A 26,051-nucleotide genomic window follows, 5' to 3' on the forward strand; every position below is an offset into this window, starting at 1 on the left:
AACACTGAAACTCGTACAAATCTCTACTTCCAATGTATTCTACATTTCATATTACCATTTTATTTCTATTTGTACATATCTATTTACTTAAGACTTGCATTGTATTTTATATTGTTGTATATTTAGTACTTTTTTACCTTTATTTCATTTACAGAATTACTTTCTATTTTATTCTTATACAGCAGCAACTGTAACGGAGCAATTTCTAATGAAAAAAGAGAACGACTTTGTCAGAACCGGAGTTTTATTCTAGGAAGGTCTAGATTTAATCATAAAATATCTAAATATGACACAAGCACCTGTCATATCTGAGATTCTGCTCTCATTAAAACTACAGCAGGTGCTCTGCGTGTACTTGTTGATTCATGTCAAATTCCTTTTGTATGACACATTTACAAACACACAGAGCGGCTTAAAGTTGAGCCACAGGTATGTCTGTGTTATCATGAGTTATCAATCCTGAATGATGAGCTGTAAGATGTCTACGTAACCTCCCAGCAAACAAACAAAACAAAAAAAGTGTTTGACAGAGCTTTTTAAAGATGGACAAACCCTAAGTTAATATCTGATTTGTTTGCATCCGTTGTGTTGAAAACGGCAAAAATTTTTTTGGTGTGTAACATTAGATATTACATGTAAACTTGTAGTTTTGAAATGTCATTTCTTTAATTTCACTTATGAAATATGCGGAAATCATAAATGCCAAAACGTGAATTCATAATGTTTCAAATGTGCAAAAACTTAAAGCCTATATGTGGATTCTACACATGTGAAATAGTGTTCAACACGTGATAAACATGCTACACTACTTGTTTCTCGTAGATTTGCCACTTTTTTCTCTAAATATTACCCCCCTCCCCCGGGTCCGTATTATTATTATTTTTCATTCTTGGCCCTAATACGCCATTGTACGATGTCCTGCAACCGGTAGGGTTGCTATTTTTAGAAATGCTCCTGTGCGTATCGTTTGCATACAAAATAGGATTTTGTCCTATGCATTGCAAGTAATTTATAAGTGCAAAGTTGTGTTACTTGTGCACAGACTTAAGACTCTGGGTTGGTTTCATGGGGTTATCTGAACATTGATGGTCACAGATGTACTGCCCCACAATTGCAAGGTTTGTCATTTCTAACAAAAAGTAAAGCACTGAAATTCAAAACTTTTCCACGATGTAATGCAACATCACACAAACCGTAGCTTTCAACTTGTAGACCAGTGTTGTTGACCTGTTGGAAGTTATGTATAGAAGGAGTTGTTTAACCCTAACCCTGTTCTTTTTTCTCTAACATTGATCAAGTAGTTTTGATGCCGAAACCCCTAATCCCTAACCTCAACCCTAACCCTGATTTTTATGTGTGATTTTTTTATGTGTGATTCTATTGCATGAATTTTTACATATGATTTTATAGCACTTACCTTTTCTACTCACCTTTTTTAAGCAATTATATTTATTAAATATGCAAGTTTTATACAATCCCTGGTCGTTCACATATTTATTTATATTTTAAATCCATTAGCACTTATTTAAGAACTACATGTCTTAAAATATTTTAAATTATTTTATTGGTCTTCATATATTTAGCAAAAGTCTATATTAACTTACTTCTTACATATTTCTTACACTTACCCTATTTATTTATTTATCTATTTATTTATTTATTCATCTATTTTTTTACAATATTTTCTTAAAGAAAAAGGTTCTTTAGTTGTGATTTTGCTCCATCTTTATACATTTTAAACCTTTTAATCTCCTCCGAGTAAATAATTGGAGCGGCCCGTAAAAAACTTCACTAATATTATTTTATTTTTAACTTTAAATCAATTTTAATTGATGGAGGAAATGAATCGCTCCCTCAACCTCCGCCCGAATCTCTTTTAAAATCACTCCTTTAACCATTTTATGGATAAGAGACACCTTTTTTATTAGCTTTTATCAAAGAAAATCTCTTTCGTTAAGGAACCTATAAAAATATTTTATCTACTCGATCCTCCTGCACCCTTGCCTCCCGAAGCACTCTCTAAGAGTGCTGCCTTTTTAACCGAAACCTAACCCTAACCGTAACCCTAAGGCGGGCGGGACATTGGTCTGGTCTCTCTTCTCTGTAACTCTCCACATGAGAGAGGCGGAGTGTTTCATTCGGGGACTTATTTAACAGTGGGTATTCTGGAGACCCTCTCTCTTTTGACTGCATGAACATTATTTCTTGTATAAATAAGAGTGTGGACGTATATATGCATGTATGTATGTGCATGTTAGTGTATATATCTTCCTTATAACTTCAATGACTTATGGCATAAGCATGTTTCTTTTCCCCTTTCGTGTGACCTTTGTATTTAAATGCATATATAGTGAGAGATGTTTTTATACAATGTCTTTTATACAATATGCAAAATAAAAACAAACTAGGCCTGTAAACAGGACTGAACGGGACCGAGCCGAGTGGAGCCGTCGGGGGAGGCGATGTCAGCGTAGGCCACGTCGGGCGCGGCGCTGTGGGCTCAGTCCCTATGCGTACCAAATGGTGTGTCTCCTACCACGGTGCTTGGGGTAGGGGAAAAACATGTTACTTGCTGTTGCCAGCAGGGGGCGCTATGACTGTGTGTCAATATTGACACGTGGGTGTGTTCTGGGCTGGCCCCTAATCACGTACGTGAAATTTGGGACAGATTGGACAATGTATGGTCAAGTTATCCAGTCTGGTGTTAGATGGCGAGACGCCATATTTTGCGGCCATGCCACGCCCACATAGTGTGACCGTCGGTAAAGAATTATACAACTTTTGATCCCAAAGGCCTTGTGATGGTACTGACCAAATTTGAAGTCCTTGGGGTGAAATCTGTCAGAGGAGTTATGTAAAGTATGCAATGTGGTCATTTTATGAAAGGGGGCGTGGATATAGCATAAGGGGCGGGGCTTTATGAAATATTGTCATTTAGAAGTGTTGAGGGCGGGACTCTGATGAAGCATGAGAAGTTTGGACAAGATTGGACAAAGAATGGGAAAATTATAAGGATCTGATGTTTTATGGCGAGATGCCATATTTTGCCGCCAAGCCACGCCCACATAGTGTGACCGTCGGTAAAGCTTTCAATACATTTTTATCCCAAAGGCCTTGTGATGGTACTGACCAAGTTTGAAGTTGATCAGGTAAAATCTGTAGGAGGAGTTCGTTAAAGTATGCAACGTGGAAATGGCGAAAATTCTATATAAAATCCAAGATGGCCGACTTCCTGTACAATTTAGGGTATGGCTTCTTGAGACTTTTTGGTGCGTCTTCCCATGATACATGTATGTACCAAATTTCGTGTCTCTACAAAAAACCTGTGTGAGGGGCTGCATTCTAGGGGGCGCTAGTAGGTCATTTTGCCACGCCCATTTCTAAAACCAATAAAATACGTACATTTTCGACACAATTGAATTTTGGTGCGAGTTTGGTGAGTTTTTGAATATGATAAAGGCGTCAAAAAGGCGATTCATTTGTCGAAATAATAATAATAGATGGACCAATTACAATAGGGTCCTCGCACCTTCAGTGCTCGGTCCCTAATAAACGGACCAATTACAATAGGGTCCTCGCACCTTCGGTGCTCGGTCCCTAAATATACCTATTCTCTGTGCTCCAGATAGCTGACTGTTAACGTCGTACTGATCCTCTAAACCTACTGTTTTATTCATTTTACTCATTTTACTCATTTTATTCACTCTATTTTATTTACTTTATTCATTTTATTACACTTTTTAAAGAGGTTTTAATATTTTTTTTTATGTTTTAATCGAAGGAATATGGGCCAATCACATGAAGGAGATTTAAAAAATATATATATAAGGAATAGCTTGTGCCCGTGCATGTGGCAAAGCAGTTTTCTGTTTTGCCACCCTCTTCTGCAATAACCTAACCAGTTGATGAGAATATGTTGTTGTGATTAGGGGAAGATTGTTTGCTTGAGTCAGTGCCTCTTTGCTGCGTAATGGAAGAGCAACAGTCAGGAGTTATTTTAAATACTGCAGAGGTGGAGATGACGGCTGAAGGCTTTGCATAGTTTGTGCTGGTGTCATTGTGTGTTATGATATTGCAAAAAAGACATCAGAGTCACTGTGTGTTTAAAAGGCAGGAGGAGGTATAAAAGCATCTGAAAGACGACTCGGGTTATGCTTTAAAAACAATACCAGACCTGAATACCAGACCCAATGCCAGACCTGAACTGTGACACAACCCTAAAAGCTCCACAGAGGAGACTTTCCTTTGACACACAGATAGTCGGATAGCAGTGCCACATGAGCTTGTTGGGTCTTGCCCAGACATTGGTATGTGATGTGAGGAGGGAGGACAGAGGATCACAGTTTCAGGGTGAAAAATGGGGCCAAGAGATGTGAGTGAAAGCCTGGTGTTTGAGATCAGAGAGTCAAGACGTTTGTGGTTTTAGAAGTTTTCTTTTCCCCCAAATTCCTCATGAGTGTTTACTTAATGCAGCGATAACACCAAGGAATACCTTTAACCTGAATGAATACATTTTCTGGCCACATGGGGGCACTGTAAATACAATTCTGACATATTAGAACAAAAGAAATTGTAAAATGATGTGAAAAGGCTCCGTAAAAAATGACTAAAATTACTACAAAGAGACAAAAAATTGGCATAAATTATGCTCCTTGTCAATACAACAGCTGCAAAGATCTCACAACAACTAACTCTCTTAAGGACAGTTCACTCCAAATCATAAATACCTATTTTTTTTCTCTTACTTGTAGTGATATTTATCATTCTAGACTGGTTTGATGTGAGTTACCGCGTGTTGGAATATATAAAAACAGTTTATATTCTTTCTACCGAACCACACCCGCTAACCATCAGCTCAGGCAAGTGAGCGAACGTTACAGCTCGGACAATAGAGAAGAATATTTGGACGAGCCTCTCACTCAGGCGTAGATCCGTGCTTCCTTCTGCACTGTGGTGCGGTTGGAGAGAGGTTGTAGTTCGGTAGAAAGAAAATAGTTCCCAAATTGAACAGCTCAAAGCAAGTTCTGTGGATTTTCTTGAGTAACTGATTCATGATTTTTTTAATTTTTAAAAATGTTTTGGTACTTTAGCCATAGTTCCACAAGAAATCAGACATCTCTATGGCCGATATCACAACAATCAGCAACACACCAAAACTATTTAGGTTATTGCACTGTAAAAACATGTTGATGTTGATTTTACAGTGAAAAACTGCTGAACCATGACAGTAAAAGACCGTAAAATGATAAATGGGTTAATTCATTTTCAGTAACAATGAAACACTGTAAATGTATTTACATTATATATATTTGGAAAAATACATTACTCCACTGTAAAATACACTGTCACAGTGAATATAAAAAATATCCTAATATATTTCCAAGCCATCACTGTAAATGTTTTTATTTTTTGTAAAAAAAAATACTTTTTCTCACTGTTAAATGTACTAAACACCATATCTCTAACAAAATATACTGTAATATTTGATGGTAAAATCTTTAATTTGTGCTTCATTTGTAAAGTATTTTCTTGTCAATTATATGCAGAACAGCATTTCTTTTGATGGAAAAACTTTTTATTTTTTACAGTAAAATATGGAATAAAATGGCAATCTTAAATGTGAAATCAACAGTGCTAATATCATTTTACGGTAATATTAGAAAAAGTTTAACCGTAAAAGTTCTGGCAACCACAACTGCCGTTTTTTTAACTATGAAAACAACAGTTGTTTTTTTGACAGTGTAGGTAAGATGAAAAATAATCATTTTTTATTTTATTTTAACTGTAACCTCAAAACTTACCTTTTGGAGTAATCATCAGAAAAAACAATCATCCCTAACCCTTTTCCTGCTAGAATATTTAACTGAAAGTTATTGAGATGATGAAGTTTGGACAAAGAAGTCCTTCAGAGAAGATCAAGGATTCAAACATCAGCTCTGCATGAAGCAGATTAGTAACTGACTAACTTCATTGGGGTTTTCTTTGAAGTCTCCTTCACTTGGTTCAGCATCAGCAGACTGTTTCAGCCTGCTCTTGATAGAAACCAAACATATTTGTTTCCTAAAGTGAGCTGCCATTAGAGCCCTGAGGAGCAGACGATGCTCCTCCCATGCTACATCTGACCTGCACCACCTGATTAAAATATGTCACCACTTCTTTTTTTAAAGATGTTTCCATTGAGACTGAATTAAGGCAGAGCTGAGGGTTACACTGAGGTGACGGGTGGCAGCACAATGTATTCCTGCAAGGCGGGCGAATCTTTTCGTTGCCACGTGATGTTTTTCTGCGTTCCTGCGGTCACCTGATGGGCCTGGCTCAATGCAGGGCTGTGTGGCCAAATCATATCCATGGAAGAGTAATTCAGGTCTGATTAAAAGCATCACTTGGCCCATTCAAATATGTGGTGTCAGCAGCTCGTTTAACCCACCTGGTTGTGGACTGAAACCGGCCTGTTGCAGCGTGAACTGAGCAGAAGGATCACATCATATATGACTTTATTGTGTTATTTTACTCCTCCAGAAAAATCTCATTTAGATTTCTACAGTGTTATATTTGTATACATTTTGATAAATATGGGTTAAAAACGTTAGATATAACATGTAAATTTGTAGTTTTGAAATGTGATTTCTTTAATTTCACTTATGAAATATGCGGAAATCATAAATGACAAATGTGAATTCATTATATTTCAAATGTGCAAAAACTTAAAGCCTATATGTGGATTTTACACATGTGAAATAGTGTTCAACACATGATAAACATGCTACACTACTTGTTTCTCGTAGATTTGTCACTTTTTTCTCTAAATTTTACCCCCCTCCCCCGAGTCCGTATTATTATTATTTTTCATTCTTGGCCCTAATACGCCATTGTACGATGTTCTGCAACCGGTAGGGTTGCTATTTTTAGAAATGCTCCTGTGCGTATCATTTGCATGCAAAATAGGATTTTGCTGTATGCATTGCAAGTAATTTATAAGTGAAAAGGTGTGTTACTTGTGCACAGACTGAAGACTCTGGGTTGGTTTCATGGGGTTTTCTGAACATTGATGGTCACAGATGTACTGCCCCACAATTGCATGTTCGTCATTTCTTAATGCACTGAAATTCGAAACTTTTCTACGATGGAATGCAACATCACACAAACCGTAGCTTTCAACTTGTAGACCAGTGTTGTTGACCTGTTGGAAGTTATGTATAGAAGGAGTTGTTTAACCCTAACCCTGTTCTTTTTTCTCTAACATTGATCAAGTAGTTTTGATGCCGAAACCCCTAATCCCTAACCCCAATCCCAACCCTATTTTTACAATAGGATTTTCATCCTTAATTAAATAAATATTTATCCCTTTTATCATGTTGTATCTGTTTTTCTGGATTTAACAAATTAAATGTAGTGTTCGATTGAGGGAATGTATGCAACTAAAAAATAAAACTAACATACATTTGTTTTTAAGAAATTTTATGTGTGGTTTTATTGCATGGATTTTAACATAAGTGATAAATATGGGTTAAAATCATCCTCAACGGCTCATTAGCAGAGTTTTTTCCTCAGCATTTAGCAGCTACAGAGACAGATACTGATTTATTTCATGAACTGCTCAAGGGCAATCTGAAACACATTTCAAGTGGCTTCAACACGGTTTTACATGTGACAATCACTGTTTTACACAATCTACAATCACTTGGTTAAGGTTAGGTTAAAAGACCAGGCTTAAAAATATGAGGGGTTGTATAGGCCATAATTCCCTCTCACATACACAAAAAATACCTCAAACATACACAATTTTACCTCTCACATTCACAAAGAATCTGTGTATGTGAGAGGTAAAATTGAGAATGTGAGAGGTGAAAGGGTGAATGTGAGAGGTAAAATTGTGAATGTGAGAGGTAAAATTGTGATTGTGAGAGGTAAAATTGTGTATGTGAGAAGTAAAATTGTGAATGTGAGAGGTAAAATTGTGATTGTGAGAGGTAAAATTGTGTATGTGAGAGGTAAAATTGTGATTGTTAGAGGTAAAATTGTGTATGTGAGAGGTAAAATTGTGAATGTGAGAGGTAAAATTGTGAATATGAGAGGTGTTTTTTGTGTATGTGAGAGGGAAGATATGAATTATGGCCTATATGGTCCCTAATATAAAAAAAAACCCTCTACTATCTCCACTTTCTAACTCTCACACAATGGCACACAAACGCCAGTCTCCTGGCTAAAAGTCCTGGGTTGGTTGTGTGCCCACCCATCCTATTGGATGACCTCGTGCTCTGTATCTACTGATTTGTCACATCAACTAACAAAGTGATAATCTCTTGAAATCCTCCCCAAAAACAGCCAAAATGACTGCAGGTTTAGGTTTTCAAACTTTTCCAGAATATCCCCAAAACACCTTCCCATGTTGCAGATCTTTGTCAATGCTGATCATTTTCAGTCTCATTTTCTTGCTGATGAAGCAGTGTGTGCATGGGCCTCAGCTCACTGAGCACTGATGTAACATGAAGGCTCATTTGCCAGTGGAAATTTGGAAAGCATTTGTGACAGATTTGCTTTGTTAAGAAGCTAAGGGAAACTTTTGGATTCCTTCTGTCTCAGTCTTGTTCCATTGGCAAACAGGTATCCAGACAACAAAATCTGTCTCCTCTGCAGGTCATTAATTGGAGTATTTTCCACTCCGACATCAAAAGGAAGTCTGAGCCCCCCAAATTTATGGCAAAGTTCCTGTTGTTTTTACAGAATTTATTTTATTTCTTTTGTTTGCACTGGACAAAATGCCATCTCTCCTTTGGCTCCATATAATCATTGTTATATAAGTCATTGTCCATGTTATTGTACATTTTATTCTGCACTGATTGCATTTCTTGCAGCATATTTCAGCAGGATTTCAGTGTAGCACATTCGTTTTTTCTGATCTTTTCGTCTGTTGAGACTTTCTCGTGCCTTGCTGTATAAATAAATGGAATGACCTTCAACATGTGTGAGTAGAAGATGCAGACACACAGAGGATTGCAACGCAGGTTCCCAACAACTTTTCTCATAACTCCGTCTCAAAGATTACATATCTTTAGTGAGTTTCACCCTCGTTCTTAGAGGCCTGAGGAGGTGAAACCACACAATGTTTCACAAGTCATAGTCCTTCACTGAACGCCTTAAATACAGCAGCTTGATTGAATTTTAAAAAATAAATCTATTTTGCATGAAGAAACAACCTGTCACTCATCATATCCAGGTTTTCCCACTTTACAGTGCAGAAAAAATGTTTTTAATCAGTGGAATCTGTGATTATTGGTTTACCGATTTGATAAAGTAGGGGTTTATTTTCATTACTAAAGGTACTGCACAGGTGTCAACAATTTTTTTAGTAAGCGTGCATGCGTACCTGCACACATGCATGCAGGGTTTTTATGTTTTTTGTGTTTTTTTTTAAATGTTTTGGTTTTTTTTACGTTTTTTTAAAGTTTTTTTTAATGGTTTATATGGTATAGCGACTACTATATGTTAAAAAAGACGGTAAAAGGCGAAGTGGGCTCTTCACTGTGACGCGTTCCAAATAATACTTCCAGAGAGTCCATGAAGTTCAGATGCGTTAAACTGGTTTATTATTCAAACAAAATGAACTTTCAAGGAGTTGTTATATGAGAAAAAATAAAACAAAGGTAACAGATTAACTAACATAGGCAAAAATACTCATTGGCATACATATGGTTTTCTTGTTTTTTGTGTGTGTGTTTTAAATTTATTTTATGTTTTTTTAATTGTTTTTTATGTTTTTCATTTGTTTTACTTTTTATGTTTTTGGTATTTTTTATGTTTTTTGTGTTTTTTTATGTTTTTGTTTTTTTCAATGTTTCTTTTAATGTTATTTTCATGTTTGTTATGGTTAATTGTGGTATGAAAATGATTTTATTGCTGCTGGGTCAAAAATGACCCCTAAAACAAGATTTGTACCCTGTTGGTGAACAGCTTTCATGAAAATATGAACAAAGGCAAAGTTTTACTTTTTCTCATGTTGGTGTCATTCTAGGAAGAGTCATCGAATTTCAAGTTGAGAAAAGGTCATTAAGGGGGTTTCCTCTGCTGTTAAACATAGCAACAGAAACATATTGACCGCTATGACAACACAAGGGTTAAATCTAGACTAATAATCCACTTGTTTTTTGCACTTGTTCCTTCCTGTTGGTCTGTCTGAGTGATGTTCTGCAGCGTCTGAGTCTGTATACACCGAAGATAGAAAAGCCACAACCACATAATTATAGAGCACTAGGGGTGTTTCCAAACTAGCTAACCATAATATCCCTTTTCTCTTTTCTCTCTCTCTTTTTTTCCCACAAAGCTTTAATGTTTCTGCACAGAGCAGCTGGGTGTTAAATCCCTCGCTCTGCAGAATTTGATGTCAAGGTCAAGGTCCCGTTTATTTCTAGAGCACCTTATACACAACCAAGGTTGAACAAAGTGCTTTACATAAATTAACTAGAAAATTTCCTCTGGGGAAATTCTGGAAGGGCAACGGGGGCTACTGCCGGTGTGTGTACACTATGATGAGATTCTTCAGAGATTTCAAACTATGCCCTTTAACCTCAAAATGTGTGTGTGTGTGTGTGTGTGTGTGTAACTGTATCTGGAGGAGTGTGCGTGCTTACGCGCGCATTTGTGAGTGTGTGTAGCGAAAATCGCATAAAGTTACCTATGTGTGTGTGTGTGTGTGTGTGTGTGTGTAATTAAAATCACATCAAGTTACCTGTGTGTGTGTGTGTGTGTGTGTATGCGCATGTGTGTTTGAAGCATATGTATGCATGTGTGAGGAGTGTGCGTGCTTACACGCATGTGTGTGTGTGTGTATCTGTAACTGTAATCACATCAAAGATCAAAGGCAATCAGATCAAAGCAATCAACAGAATTAACGTCACACACTAGAGAAGCAGACGTTTAAAAATCTCCAATTATAGTTCTTTTTCGCTCATTTTTTTTCGGCCGTCCCATTCATTTCAATGCAAAATTTTGGGCAAAATTCATATTCTGTAATGAAAAGTAATAGCACACCGATCCCGATCAAACCGCACGTTTTGATATATAATTTGTCCTGCAACTCTTCAAGTTGTAGAACTAGTAGCGGGACGAAATTGCGTCCGGAAGAGGAAGAAGAAGAAATCCACAGTATAACAGTAGTGCTCGGAGCAGCACTGGTCTAGCACAGCTATTGCTGTATGGGACCAGTGCTCGGTGCGATTGCCCTAATTATGTGGCCCTAATTACAGCAAAAAAGATACATAAATGAATAACAATAAAATCAAAGAAATTACAAAAAAGACAGTTACATCAAGCAATATATGATATGAGATATATACAATACAACACACAAAGTAAGTAAGTTAGTAAGTAAAGTTTATTTATATAGCACTTTTCACAGATAAAATCACAAAGTGCTTTACAGAAGATAAAAAGAAAGAAATAAAATAGGGGAACATGAGACAATTAAAACACAGTTAAAACACAATTTAAACACAATGAAACATAAAAAAATATATAAAATATGTACAGTGCATGGTGGTCATTCAAATACCTGTCTAAAAAGATAGGTCTTAAGGTGATTTTTAAAAGAGTCCACAGAAATAGCAGACCGTAGGAGGAGAGGTAGAGAGTTCCAAAGTTTGGGTGCCACATATTCAAATGATGGATCACCACGTGTTTTCAGACGGGTACGTGGAACAGACAGAAGATGTGTTTGACCTAAGAGACTGAGTGGACAGATATGGGTGAGGTAGTTCAACAATATATAGGGGAGCCTGACCATGCAATGCTCTATATGTGAAAGTAATAACTTTGAACTTTGAACTGGGCCTGTTACTCTTTTCCATCTACACAAATGATCTGCCTCTGGTAATAAAGAATTCTGACATGGTAATGTATGCTGATGACACAACTCTGTATAGCGCTGCTTCTACTAAACATGAGCTGGAAACAATCCTGAATCAGGATTTAGAGAGGGTGTCAGATTGGATGAAAAATAACAAGCTTGTTCTGAACATTGCCAAAACCAAAAGTATGGTTTTAGGTCCAAGATGTATGCTTATCGATGACCCACAATTGCCTCTATCATTGTCTGGAATTGCAATAGAGCAGGTCAAGAAAACTAAACTGTTACGAGTAATGTTGGATGGACAATTGTCATGGTCGGATCATATTGATGGTATTGTTGCTAAAATGGGAAGAGGTATAGCAATGATCAGAAAGTGCTCCACTTATTTAACATCATCTATTATTAGTCAAGTAATTCAGTCATTGGTTTTTTGTCATCTACAATACTGTCCAATCATATGGTCTGCAGCATCCAGAAAAGATATAAATAAACTACAGTTAGCTCAAAATCGTGCTGGCAGATTGGCCCTTCATTGCTCAAGACGCACTAATATTGCCAATATGCACACTTGTCTGTCCTGGTTCTCATTTGAAGTTAAACTCCACTATAGTCTTCTCACATTTTTTTAGAAATATACTATTTAATAAGACACCTGAATACTTCTTCAACCAATTGCAAAGCACAAGAAACAGACACAACCATTACACCAGGAGTGCCAGCTCAGGACATTTAATACCTCCAACACCAAGAACAAACGATATGATAATATCATGGAACTCTTTGCCTCCTCGCATCTCTAGCACGCAAAACAAATTGTCATTCAAAAAATTACTTAAGACACACTTGATGCCGCCCACCAAATGAATAATTACTAATATGTTGCAATTTATTTTGTTTTCTTATTTTATTTATTTTTCTCTGATATATCTGTAGCCAGATGATTCTTCCTTTTAAATGTTCTCTAATGAAATGATAAATTATAAGTGTATACAGCTGATATTGACACTATAGACATCTGAATTAATGATTTTTACAGTATAACATTTGTCGGGTAAATATGAATGTAGAATTTTTTTAACAGCATTGCATGTATGTATTAATTGAGTTTGTTATTGTTTTTCTTGTATGTACTGTTTTTGTTTATGTTGTTTGTATGTCATGTTCTATGTCTTTTTAGGGACCCCAGGAAGACTAGCAGTCGCCAAGGCGTCAGCTAATGGGGATCCATTCAATAAACAAATAAACAAATAAACAAATCCTGTCTGCAACAGGGAGCCAGTGAAGAGACTAAAACAAACAAAATTTAAAAATGTCCAAAGTCTTTGACGACCAGATATGCAGCAGTAAACTGTTTTTACAAAACCGTGGTCTGTTTTTAAAGTTACGCCGTGTCATGGATACTTTTCGCACAGAAACGTCCATAGAAAATTACTTTTGTGTACTTTTTGTAATTTTCCATTTTCATTGAATTGAACGCCTCTGAATCTGGATTGAAACTGCTGTTTTAAGTACTACTATGTACTACTTAAGTACTGCCCCACAGCTTAGGGGCAGCCACTGCAAAAGATCCATGACCTTTAGTTTTTAGCTGCATTTAGGACCATCCAGGTAGGACTCATTTAGACCTCAGAGCTCTGTGAACATGTATGAGTTCCAAACATCAGGATCTTAAAATCAATTCTGAAACGGACAGGAAGCCAGTCAGAGAGGCAGAACTGGGGAGCTGTGTTCCCGTTTCTTTGTGCCTGTTAAAAGACGCGCTGCAGCATTTTGTACAAGTAAGTTGTAGACGTCACAATGAGCGCTGGTCTAAACCTACGTACAACGAGTTGCAAAAATCTAGTTTTGTGGAAATGAAAGCATGAATAACCTTCTCCAGGTCACTAGGAGAGAGGTATGGTTTTACCCTGGCCAGAAGTCGCAGCTGGAAAAAGGCACTTTTGACCACATAGCCAATTTGCCTGTCAAATTTGAACTCACTGTTGAAAGTGACACCAAGGCTCTTAATGACAGAACAGTTTTTTTAACCCAGGGAGGGGGGCAGAGCATCAGCACAATCACTCTAATGTTTATGATGCCCACACACAATGTGCAGTCTCAGTTCTTTATCTGATGTGACATTTGACCATTTGACCTTTTGACCATTTGTCCACAGTGTGAGTAGCCACTCAGTTTTTATTTACAGAATACAGTGATCATGATAATATACTGATCTGATTGGGTCACAAGGCTCCAGATTAAAATCTTTCTGGCACCCAGACTCTCTGGAGAAAAAAAACACTCCAGCTTGGCCTTTTTTTTTCTTTCTTTTTTTGCCTTTTGAGAGTCAATAAAACACACAGTGCTTAACAAATGTATCAGACCTTCTGCCATAAAAAAGAGAAAACATCAATATTTTATAAATTCAAAAGCTTGTTTAAAACTAAAAATGTCATTGTTATTTATTTGGGAAAATAACAAAGTGAATTCACCTTTTTATAACCAATTAATACAAGCAGAACATTCAACCACTAAAACTCATTTTTCTACTTCAGGAATGCAAGCAAATAACTATAATTTGACTCTTAATCAAGAAATAATATTGTGATTTACTATTTTTACAGTTTTTTGGTAAAACAGTAAATTTTAAAGTTCATGAATAACATACACATACACACATTTTTGCATTAAAAAATGTCATTTGGGTTAAAGAGCTTCTACATACTGCTGTATTAACCATTACAGAAACTTAAAAACATATTTTGGTAATTAATGCTGGTCTAATACATCTGTCAAGCACTGTATATAATAATTGGAAGCAAAAATTATATATATTTTTTTATTTTTAAGACCTTATTGAATGTGTGTGATGCATGCACATTAGTTAGCATATTAGCAAGCATAATTGTTGTAATTTTTGTTGTTTTTAACAATAAATGTTGTTATAACATTACACTGCAGTTGACCATTAAAAGGCTAAGATTCCTAAGAATATAGTGTTCCTAGCAAAAAATGTGCTTCAAGTCATTCTCTCTCTCTCTCTCTCTCTGTCTCTCTCCCTCTCTCCCTCTCCCTCTACAAGAAAATAAGAAACAGGAAAACAGAAACAGAAAATAAGAAATAAGAAACAAGAAAAACTACAAGAAAAGTATGTTTGACTGAGTTTATTTGTAAGATTTATAAAATGCATTGCTTTGGTCTACCAACAGGATTTTGAATCTGAGACTCTGATAACCCAAATATACGGTGTGGAAATAGTAGAAATAATATAAAAGAACACTAATAATTGTACAGTAGATATGGGGCATGTTTTGGTCACATAATAGAATGTATTACACTTAAAGTATAACAGAAACACAAATTACAGCTGTTTACAACTTAAAACAAATGATATAAAACAGTCAGTGGCGTCTTCCCATAGTGTTCAGATTATACACAATTTGATCAAAATCTCAAAAAATAAAAGATCCCAAACCCACAATTTATATCCTCCAAAATCCCACCTCTGTAAAGGTAAATCTTCCACCTTTGAGCAGGCACAACTTTCCACTGTGTTGCACAACCACGCAGGTAAAGACGTGACACAGGAGCAGATATGTCAGGCATCTGTATGTAAACAAAGTGTTGCCGTGACTACGCCTCAGCATGTTCGTGGCAGGTAAATAAAGTTTCATGGCTACGACAGCTTGTCTCGTGCAGTACAGCAGCTTTCTAGTTTGTGTTAGAAACTGTAAATGTGTGGAGACGTTTTCTCTCTCATGGCTTTGGTTGTTTCGTCCTCCGCAGGGCGAGGTCACTGCTCACCAGCAGCAGCACATAATCTCTGTATGACAGCCGCATTCTCAATCAACAACTTTCCCTAAAACAACCACGACCTCCTGAAATTTAAAGCTGCGGAAGAGAAAATAGTCGTAGATCATTTAGCAGAATTTCTCATCATTGTCAACTTGTAGATTATCACGTTGAATGAAGTTTCCTAAAAAAAAAGAGGAGATGTGATACAGCCTAAACCAGGGGTCGGCAACCTTTACCAACAAAAGAGCCATTGTTGGCCAAAATAAGAGAAAAATGACGGAATCAAGCCGCAAACCTTATTTTGAATAAAAATAAAATCGTCTCCTGAGTCTAAATTAGTCTACCAACATGACTAATTGGTCAAAATGAACACTTATTAATATGATTTTGGAGTTTGGAATTAAAAGCTAGACCTCAAAACTAGACTTGGCAAATTTATAGGTTAAAGCTTTTTAAGATTTTTGTAAGCTATGATGCACATTTTAGCTGACTAATATGTTTTTAAAAAATGCTTTATTGCCTATATAAGCTTCACATTTTTACAATTGAAGAATACAAATTGCTTTGGGCCTACACCAATGATAAATGAAAATCAACTTGTATATATGTTTTTATTTTTGTTTTTGTCACAGCCACATGGAGCCACTGCATGGCCTTAAGAGCCACATGTGGCTCCGGAGCCGCAGGTTTCAGACCCCTGGCCTAAAAAAAGGGGGTGAGCTCTTATTAAAAAATATATATATTCTTCGTAAAAAAATCTATTTTATCTGACTTTCTTGAAGAAGTGTGCACACATAACATCTATTCTATCTCCTATAAAAGGTTAAAGGTTTTGTTCCTTATCTGAATCAATATAAAGTGTCACATTGTGCTGCAGAGACTGTAAAAGAGGCATGTTGGGATTTCTTATATTGCCCTGTATAAATAAAATGAGCATGATGCACTGCACTAACCACTCTTAGAAAAAAGAGAAACAATCTGTTAAAGAGGCTTAAAGACACACGTCATGTTGAGAGGCAGCAACAGACAGACAGACTCCAGATTTGAGGGACTTAAGAGAGTTTTTAAGCCGAGTGAACGCAGACGAAGAAGTTCTTGTGCTCGTCCCAGTAGTGGAGCTCATCTGTGAAGCTCCAGGAGCAGCCCAGGTCTCTGCTGGTTTTGACCGTGTGGACCACGCAGGCGCCGGGAAGCTTCTCGAACAGGGTCTCTGCCACTCCCACCACCGAGAGCCTCTTCTGGCTCTGGATCAGCTGCTGGATGCGGTTCTTGTCGACGGGCTCGGCCGAGGAGCTGTAGGACACCCAGACGTTGAGTTTCTCGTCCGATGAAGGCACCTGGAAGCGGCTCCTTCCTGTTGGGCAGTGGTAATCCTTCTTGTTGGCGAACAGGCCTGAAGGGGACCGGAATACTCGCACGGACCAGCCCACCCAGTCATACTTCTTCTTCAGTTTCTCTATGAGAGCATCAGCCAGCTGCTGGTTGGTCAGGTTGGTCTCGTCTCTCACAAGTCGACGGGAATCCATCTCGGCCTGCATGGGGAAGCTGGTGATACAGTCTTCAATGACATTGTTCATCTTTTCCTGGACGGTCTTCATCTTCTCACCCCAGTCTTTCAGAAGCGCGTCCTCCTCATCGTAGCCCTTCAGAGCGGCGTGGCCCAGCAGCGCGATCAGCCCGATGCAGAAGAGCTTCTTCAGCCGGGCACAGAAGTCCTCCACCGGCCGCCGACTCTTCTCCTCGTAGTTCAACGTGATCTCCAGCACAGATTCCCCAGAGAAGTTGTCTCCCGTCACAGAGTTGTACAGAGTGTTGAGGTTTTTGTCACCTCCAGTTTTGGCGAAATGGTCCAGGAAAAGCTTCTTCTTGACCTCCCGGAACTTGGGTTTGGCATTGAGGATGTCCATGTACTTCCTGAACTGGTTAGTGATGTTCTCCTCCACCGGGAAATACACAGCGTCCAGTCCGCTCTTCTTGATCTCGTCGTTGATCCGCTGAATCTCCTCAGACACCACCTCCAGACGATCCCGCACCTTCTGGAACTGCTCCTTCATGAACACAGCCTCTTTGCTTTCCACGTTGTCCAGAGCCAGTTTAACGATCGGAGCGGCGATGGAGAAGATGGGGAACAGGTCACCTGCGATACTGGCCACCACCTCGGCTCCCTGTTCAAACACCTCCATCACCGTCTCCACCATGTCCTTCCTCTCCGCCACAAGCTTCTGCAGGCTGGCCATCTTTGCCGACGTCTGTTAGACTGATAAGAGACTGAAAAGAGAAAAAATATTGCCAAGGTTAGAAAGTGTCTAAAACAGGGTGGGAATTTCACGACGGCACTTTGGCCTTGATGCCCTGTGAAAAAAATTTCAATTTACGGCCAAGGTGGCCTTTGCGCCCCTGTCAAAGTTCCAGTATAAACACAACGCTAGTGACGCGTGGTGGGCTTATATAATTTAATTTTGCCATCTTTTCAAAACAGGTTCAGTTGTCATTTTCCAAAAAGGTTCTTTCTAATATATTTAATATATTGTGCACTGCACTGTGTCAGGAGAACGTGTATCTCTGATACATCTGTGTTTAGGTCAGAGTGGTGGCTGTTGTCTTTCTCTACCAGTATTTGTCTCTACCTTCTCACTTCTATGACCAGGCTCTAACACTGTTTCAGCCTCTCTCTCACTCACATTATCTCTCACATTCTCTCTCAGACACACATTCTATTTCTCTCTCTTTCTCTCTCCCTCTCTCTCTCTCCCTCTCTCCCATACTCACAGTCTCTCTTAATGCAATGTTTTACAATATGATATGTTTTTCAATGTTTTTAAATTAAAACAAATGTTTTAATACATAATTAATGTTTCTTGGTGAATGAGAATGTTAGTGTATTAATCTGAAAGGTAAAACCAGCATAATTTAACCAAACATCCTTTGTGCCCTGTCATGTGGCCTTTGTGCCCTTAAAAAAAATGTGAATGGGAAGGCCAAATGGGCTTGCCCCTAAAATGACGAAATTCCAAGCCTGGTCTAAAACCTCTAAAATACACCTGCAGAACAGAACACAAATGACAGAAGGTACCAGACATTTCAGTTTTACAGCTGTTGTTTTTTACTTACGGTTGTTTTCCTGCTGTTGGACTGCGGCCTGCTCCCTCTCTGCTCTTTCAACACAGCAAAAACTGATAAGGAAAGAGAGAAACAGCCAAGTGAGCTTCAGTGCTGGCTGCAGGCCACACCCAGGGAGCTATGAGTCAACAATGCAAAGGGAATTCAGCTGGGTTGAACCTTTCCTATGTTGTTTGTGTGTTTACTGTTGATCAGATTTTCTACTACATCAACAGTTTCATTACAAGAAGTTTACATTGTAGGAGGGCAGCAGCTGTTATCTGTCTCAATCAAGCAATGCATTTATTCATGCTCATGTTTTCAACTTGTTATAATGTCAATAAGCTGCCTACAAGGACAATAAGGAGCTCTGATGCTTAAATGAATAGTTTGACATTATGGAAAATTCACATATTGTGGTGACCCACGATATAGAGAAATTCATTAAAGGCTGCGGCCCCTTTAAGAACCGAACAGGAGACTGAGGAGGAGTTTTTACAGGAGAGCTATCTTTTAGCTTGGTGCTTCCCCGTTGGAATTTTTTGTTTCCAACCTCAGAGCGTTCCAGGTGCACAAACTGATGTTTTTTGGCAAGAGTAATGCAGCAGTGCAGTATGAGGGGCCATATAGGACAAAAATATGTATATTTTTTTGTGTATATGAGAGGTGAAATTGTGAATGGGAGAGGTAAATGTGTATGTGAGAGATAAAATTGTATATGTGAGACGTAAAATTGTGTATGTGAGACGTAAAATTGAGGTACAATTGTGTATGTGAGACGTAAAATTGACCCACGAAATGACCTTTCCTCAAGGCTGCAGCCCCTTTAAGAAGCGACCAGGAGAATGAGGAGGAGTGTTTACCGGAGAGCTATCTATTAGCTTGCTGGGCTAGTCAGTGGCTTAGAGAGTGAATCCACCGACTGAGCTGTAACATTACTGTTGATGTTCTAAGTCAGAGTCAACTCAAGTCCCTCAGTCTCGTCTGTTTCATGCTCCCACTGTATTTTCTGTCTTGCACAGAGTCAAATAAGAAAATCAACACTTCCCTTTGTGTCTATCCCTTAAATATGCTGTCATAACATGATGCCTTGAACTTTGACCTTCTAGCTCATAAATGCTGTGCAGAAGATTGTGGGTCAGATCAGCCAGAAAAGCATGCTGCACTGCAAATGCAATAGTATTTTTGACATACAAAATATTTTTCTGGCATTCTAAATAATATGGTATGGTTATTGGAACACATCATATGTTATATAATTGAAATTTCTAAAGAAATGCTATCAAGAGAATCGTGAGTTAAGGTATTATTAGAGCCTGGTTGCCCGAAATTATCGACTGATATCAGCTTATCAAAGACATATCAGTGTCCATCAGTATCGGCATATATGTTTGTATTTTTACAAAATATATAATGCAGAAAACTGATTTAGAAATTACATTAGGTATTCATTTTTATTTATTTATTTAATGTTTTTTTTAAATGGTCAGAAATTGACTGACACTGAACATACAGTACTAATGTTAATTTAGCTTTTTTTGTAATTTGTTGTTTTGTTTGTTTTTTCTAATATTGGTTGACAATGAAATACATTGTATGAAAAATATAATAATAATAATAATAATAATAATAATGATAATAATAATATAATAATAATAATAATAATAATAATAATAATAATATAATAATGTTAAATATTTCACCTTTTTTTTTTAAGAAAAGCAGATGCTTGAGTTTGCATAGTTATACATGTGTACAATTGCCATAAAAAGGTCTTTTTTTTATTCCAGCTTTAAAAATTCACTCTAACAGCTGCCACAAATGGTAAACTGTCATTCTTTAAATAATCTTGTAAATGAGTCACCTACATTTTCACTTGCCTGTGAATCATCAAGTTCTCAGTGCTGCTGTTTGATTGTTGATATGAACGAACCTAATTCCTGTCTTGGCACTTAGAAAAGATGTCCATTGGAAAATCTAATTTAACACAAACAGCTCCTCCCAAAAGCCAGGAAACAGAGAAAAAGTTGACTGTTTGAGAGCAGATGGATTTTCAGGGCATGTTGGGACTTGTCCTTCTGCAAAACTGGAAATGTGTAATTTGGGTGGAAATCAGATTTTGATACAAAGTGACGAAACAGTCAACAGTTATTCGCTGACTGTTTAAATTCAGGTTTCCTGCCTTCAGAGAGCTGTTCATGTTTAGTGTATTGTCAAACTCTGGCTGAAGGAGAAGCAGCAGGGTTTCTCCCTCAGCCCAGTCAATAACAGAGCAGCAGGCGTGGGAAGTGATTAAGTGTAAGAGGTTAAACTTGCTGGGCAAGGGTGCGTTTTCCAGTGAAACTCAGCAGGTTACCACAGCAACAAGACAATTGAAAATAATCTGTCAGCTTGTTCGTCTCCCTGTTGAGGTCTGCTGCTCTGTGGTGCTTAGTGAGACTCATTTCTCAGCCTGATGCATTAACGTACAGATCTGAACAATGATGTCTGCAGTGGTGGAAGAAGTATTCAGATCCCTTACTGCAGTAAAAGTACTAATTCCACACTATGGAATTACTCCACTACAAGTAAAAGTCCTGCATTCAAAACCTATTGAAGTATCAAAAGTAAACATACTCATTATGCAGAATGGACCCACTGAGATTGTTTTATATCAGGGTTCTGCAACCTTTACTAACAAAAGAGCTATAAGTGGCCAAAAAAAGAGAAAAAATGTCGGAATGTAGCCGCAAAACTTATTTTGAGCCTAACATTAAAGATAAAAACTACCTAACTATTTAAGTCTAAATTAGCTTATCAACATGACTAAAGGCCATAATGAACATTTATTAATATGACGAATGCAGCAAAGGCCAAAATGCAAATAAGAGTCTGGACACCGAAGAAATATATCAGGAAATTTGGAATCGAAAGCCTAGCTAGAAAAACTGAAAACTAGACTTGAAGTTGATAAAATAGGTTTTACTGCATAATAGTACACTGTAAAAAAAATCTTATTAATTTGCCAGAATTTCACCGTAAAAAATACGGTGAGTGGGTTTTATACTGTCAATTCAAATGTAAACATCAGCAAAAAAAATATTCTTATTTAGACTGACTTTTATGGTAATTATGTCCTTGTGACATTTTTGTATTTCTTCTTTAATTTTACATGAAAAAACAGGTTTTCTACAGTTTAGAAATTTGTTCTATTCCTTGATTTACGGTCATTAAAATTGTCTACTATGGTGATATTCAATTTTTAATTTTATGCCCTTTTTTTGACGCAATTTGACAGTGATTTACTGTAATTTCTACAAACATTTTTTACAGTGTATGTATATATTTAATTAAATACAGGTAAATATACTTTAAGTTGCCTTTTATAATGTGCACTATCATGGGTGCTGCCATCCTTGTGTGACTCCTTCACAAAGTCAAGTTCAAAAGTTGGAACTCCGACTTTTCCCAACAGGAGGTAGAAGACAAGGTAGAAGACAGCACATTTTTTTTTTCCAAATTGTTGAGCTCTTCCTGCAAAGCATCATTTGAATAAACTGTTATATATACAGCTCTGTAATATCTGCATAAACATACTTGTAAGACCTGAGAACAGAAACAACAAAGTACATGAAATTCCAGCAGAGCATTTACAGTAACTGTATCTTATTTGATTTGACCGAGCTGAACAAGTAATGCCTGTTTTCTTCCACTCTCTCTCAGGGTCCCAGGGGTTGAGAAACTGCAGTCTGAGTGCATGTGAAGCACAAATCACACAAATCAAACATAAAAGTGTTTGAAGAAATCACATTTTCAGAGGCAGAGAGCTGGAGATGCATCCAGGCATGCAGACCAGAAAAACAAGTCTTGGTTTTAGAAATATTCCCAGGTACATTCAGTGTCACACACTGGTCAAATGTAAATATATTTACTTGTATTGTACTGTGCTCAAGTGCAACTTTGAGGTTGTTAATTTATTTTTATGAATTTATTATTTTTTTAAATCCAAAAAAATTGACCGACACTAAGCATACATCACTGATGTTTATCAAGCAATTTATATTTTATACTTTTATTAGCGCCTCGGGGCAATCGCACCGAGCACTGGTCCCATACAGCAATAGCTGTAGGGACCAGTGCTCGGGGCCCGAGCACTACTGTTATACTGTGGATTTTCAATTGCAATTTCGTCCCGCTAGTAGTCCTACAACTTGAAGAGTTGCAGGACAAATTATATATCAAAACGTGCGGTTTGATTGGGATGGGTGTGCTATTACGTTTCTCTACAAAATACGAAAAACTGCCCAAAATTTTGCATTGAAATGAATAGGACGGCAGACAAAAAATGAGCGAAAAAGAACAATAATTGGAGATTTTTAAACGTCTACTTCTCCGGCATATTTCACCTAGAGTCTCCATTTAAACTTTAAACAGTAGACACAAGTCTTGTGTATTGGTGTATTAATCCATGTTTCGATAGGTCATATAGTTTTTTATCAATCCCTGTTCAATGACCATGATCATTTTTGGAGAAATTCTGAGATTATAATGGGTGTGTATTGCACGGAATGTTCGTGTCACAGTGTGTGATGTCAACACTCAGAGTGTAGAGGGAGAGAAAACATTGTCAAAAAATAAACTTGAAAACTGCGCTCCAGGCCGCAATTTCCACTCGACAGAAATAATTTATACATATAAACGTAGGAAAATTTGTCTTCTCACTCACAATCCTCTGGTTAAGCTGTCAGAGTTATAGTTTGGGCGCAAGACACATAGATGCTCCACCAACACGCACCAACTGCCTCATTGGCTCCCATATTAAAAACGCAGGGAGATTTCTAAAAGAAGGGAGATGTTACATTTTTTTTAGATCGCTCTAACAAAGCTATTTTTTCATTTTTCTTAAAAAAAAACATATGTAGACGTTCAGGAAGAACTCGGGACGCTCAAAGTGAAGTCGGATCAATGATAGGTATTATGGTTTTGCCAAAAATGCTTTCTGTTCAAGGCCAGAAATTCCAGTCCACCTCTGGCTGCTGTCACTCTTTCATTAACAGGTGATGGCCGTTAATTCTGTTGATTGCTTTGATCTGATTGCCTTTGATCTTTGATGTGATTACAGTTACAGATACACACACACAAACACACACACACACACACACATGCGCGTAAGCACGCACACTCCTCACACATGCATACACATGCTTCAAACGCACGCACGCACGCACGCACGCACACACACACACACACATACTGTAACTTTATGTGATTTTCATTACACACACACACACACACACACACACACACACACACACACACACATTTTGAGGTTAAAGGGCATAGTTTGAAATCTCTGAAAGTCTCATCATAGTGTACACACACCGGCAGTAGCCCCCGTGGCCCTTTCAAAATTTCCCCAGAGGAAATTTTCTAGTTATTATTATTTTTTTTTAATTATTATTATTAATAATAAAATAACAATAATAATAATAATAATAATAATAATAATAATAATAATAATAAATGTTAAATATTTTTAATTTAAGAAAAGCAGACCCTTGAGTTTGCATACTTATATATGAGCACAATTGAAAAATTCACTATAACAGCTGCCATTAATGGTAAACTGTCATTCTTTCCCCCTCTTAAATCGGTATCAGCTGATGATCACATATTTGCACTTTTACTTAAGGAAATAATATGAGAATGAACATATTTATGAAATAAACACTTTCCAAACAACATGGTGCATTGAAATAAATGTTAATTTCTTGACATCCTGTAGAGGAGCATTTGTGATTATGATGAAGTTAAACATGAAAAGTGCCACCTACTTCCAACAGAAAGAAGGTGTGTGAAATAGCTGGAATATTTCATGGTGAGGCTAATGTGTGTTGTGCTGCAGAGCTCCTCCTGCACACACAGATAGCTGACCACTGAACGCACCACTGGACGCTGTTAATGCGCCTCTTAATGGAAAATGTATCGATCAGCCCGCGTACAAGGCCTCTAATTGTATCATTTTACAGCCGGAGGAAAGAGGGCCAAACAAACATTGCAGGTTAACACCACAGATAGATATATTTTTGTTGTTACAACTCAAGGAGAACGCCTTTTAAAAAGTCTCTTACTTCCTGGAAAAAGTTATGCGGGTGGCACCAGATCTGGCAACCAACGCCCATAACTAACACTCGACACTTTTTTAGTATAAACGGCATTAATTTTTTGCAGATTCAACTAATGACCCACTTCTCTTTATTAAATGGAAGCTGCGTTGAGCGTATTTGACATTTTAACAGCATTCCGCTGCGTCAAAGAGGGAAAAATGCTGGATTATGTAACGAGACACTGGAAAGGAGTCGATAAAGTTGAATCGATCACTTCCTATTTAAAGTCCCCTCACTACCACATCACTTAACCTTTATGAGCCTGTCCACTATGTAACATTTTTGAGCAGAAATGAACTCACCTTCAAAATGTTTGCGGAAGAAATAGTCTAACTTCCAGCCTGTTTGTCTTCCTATTGGTCATGTGGCTCTCATGTTACACAGCTAAGGCACACCCAGGCAGAGAGAAAAAAAAACAAAAAAAAAAAACTTGGGTGGTAGAGGAAAAGTTGTGAGCATAATAGGTTGTATCATAGATCAACACACGCCCATTTGATAAACAATGGCATGTTATTAAAGCATTATAACTGCTGGATGGAGTTTGTTCTGAGGAGAAAATACATTCTGCTTCAAATAAATATATAATAGTTGGGTGGCATAGCTAACCTATTGTTCATTTTGTGATAAAAGCACCAAATTTGGTACATATGTAGCTTAATATATTTGGGAAAAGACTGGATATTGGGCCATCACATATTCACATTCTGATGACCATGGCCAGCAATTTTCCATAATCGGCCAGCTGTTACAAATAGATAGAAACTGGGCCTCCAAGCTGCTGTTCACATGTTTACAACACCACAAATATTAATTACATAAAAGTTCAAATGAAAATGTGTTTTTTTGACAATGTAAAACAATAAGAAATTAAATAAAATGCAACAAAATGGGGAGATTGCCTCTGCATGTTATTGTAATAAATTAACTCCTTGGCGTTCTGATGTTCTGTCCGCGGCACATTGGACTCATGGGCCAGCCGCCGGGCTCATTGGGCTGTAGTTGGCTTTATTTTCACATTATATCTATATTATGAAACTATCTTATGAAAAAAGATCTAACGATTCCATTGGTAGAAAGCATGCCAGGATATCATATTGGGAAGTTGATGTAATACGGCGCAAAGTGAGCCTATTTTCAAATGGCTGCCACAGCAACCAGGGTCTGAGTTTGTGATGGCCCAAAATCCA

The 26,051-nt window shown here is 37.5% G+C and overlaps 1 protein-coding gene across 2 annotated transcripts; it reads right to left on the minus strand.

The window, feature by feature from the left end:
• Positions 1-14,961: 14,961 nt before the first annotated feature.
• On the minus strand, positions 14,962-25,249 carry rpz4 (rapunzel 4). Of its 2 annotated transcripts, none has more exons than XM_059339346.1 (3): positions 25,167-25,249; positions 18,731-18,792; positions 14,962-17,887 (listed from the first exon to the last, which is right to left on the minus strand). In XM_059339346.1, exon 3 carries the CDS (start codon positions 17,854-17,856, stop codon positions 16,684-16,686), a length of 1,173 nt encoding a protein of 390 aa, XP_059195329.1. In that variant the 5' UTR covers positions 17,857-17,887; positions 18,731-18,792; positions 25,167-25,249; the 3' UTR covers positions 14,962-16,683. The 2 variants fall into 2 exon arrangements, with proteins under 2 accessions (XP_059195329.1, XP_059195330.1); XM_059339347.1 differs by lacking the exon at positions 25,167-25,249 and adding an exon at positions 20,587-22,788.
• Positions 25,250-26,051: the final 802 nt, after the last annotated feature.

This window comes from Centropristis striata, chromosome 8 (genome assembly GCF_030273125.1).
Source record: "Centropristis striata isolate RG_2023a ecotype Rhode Island chromosome 8, C.striata_1.0, whole genome shotgun sequence".
NCBI classification, from domain to species: domain Eukaryota; kingdom Metazoa; phylum Chordata; class Actinopteri; order Perciformes; family Serranidae; genus Centropristis; species Centropristis striata.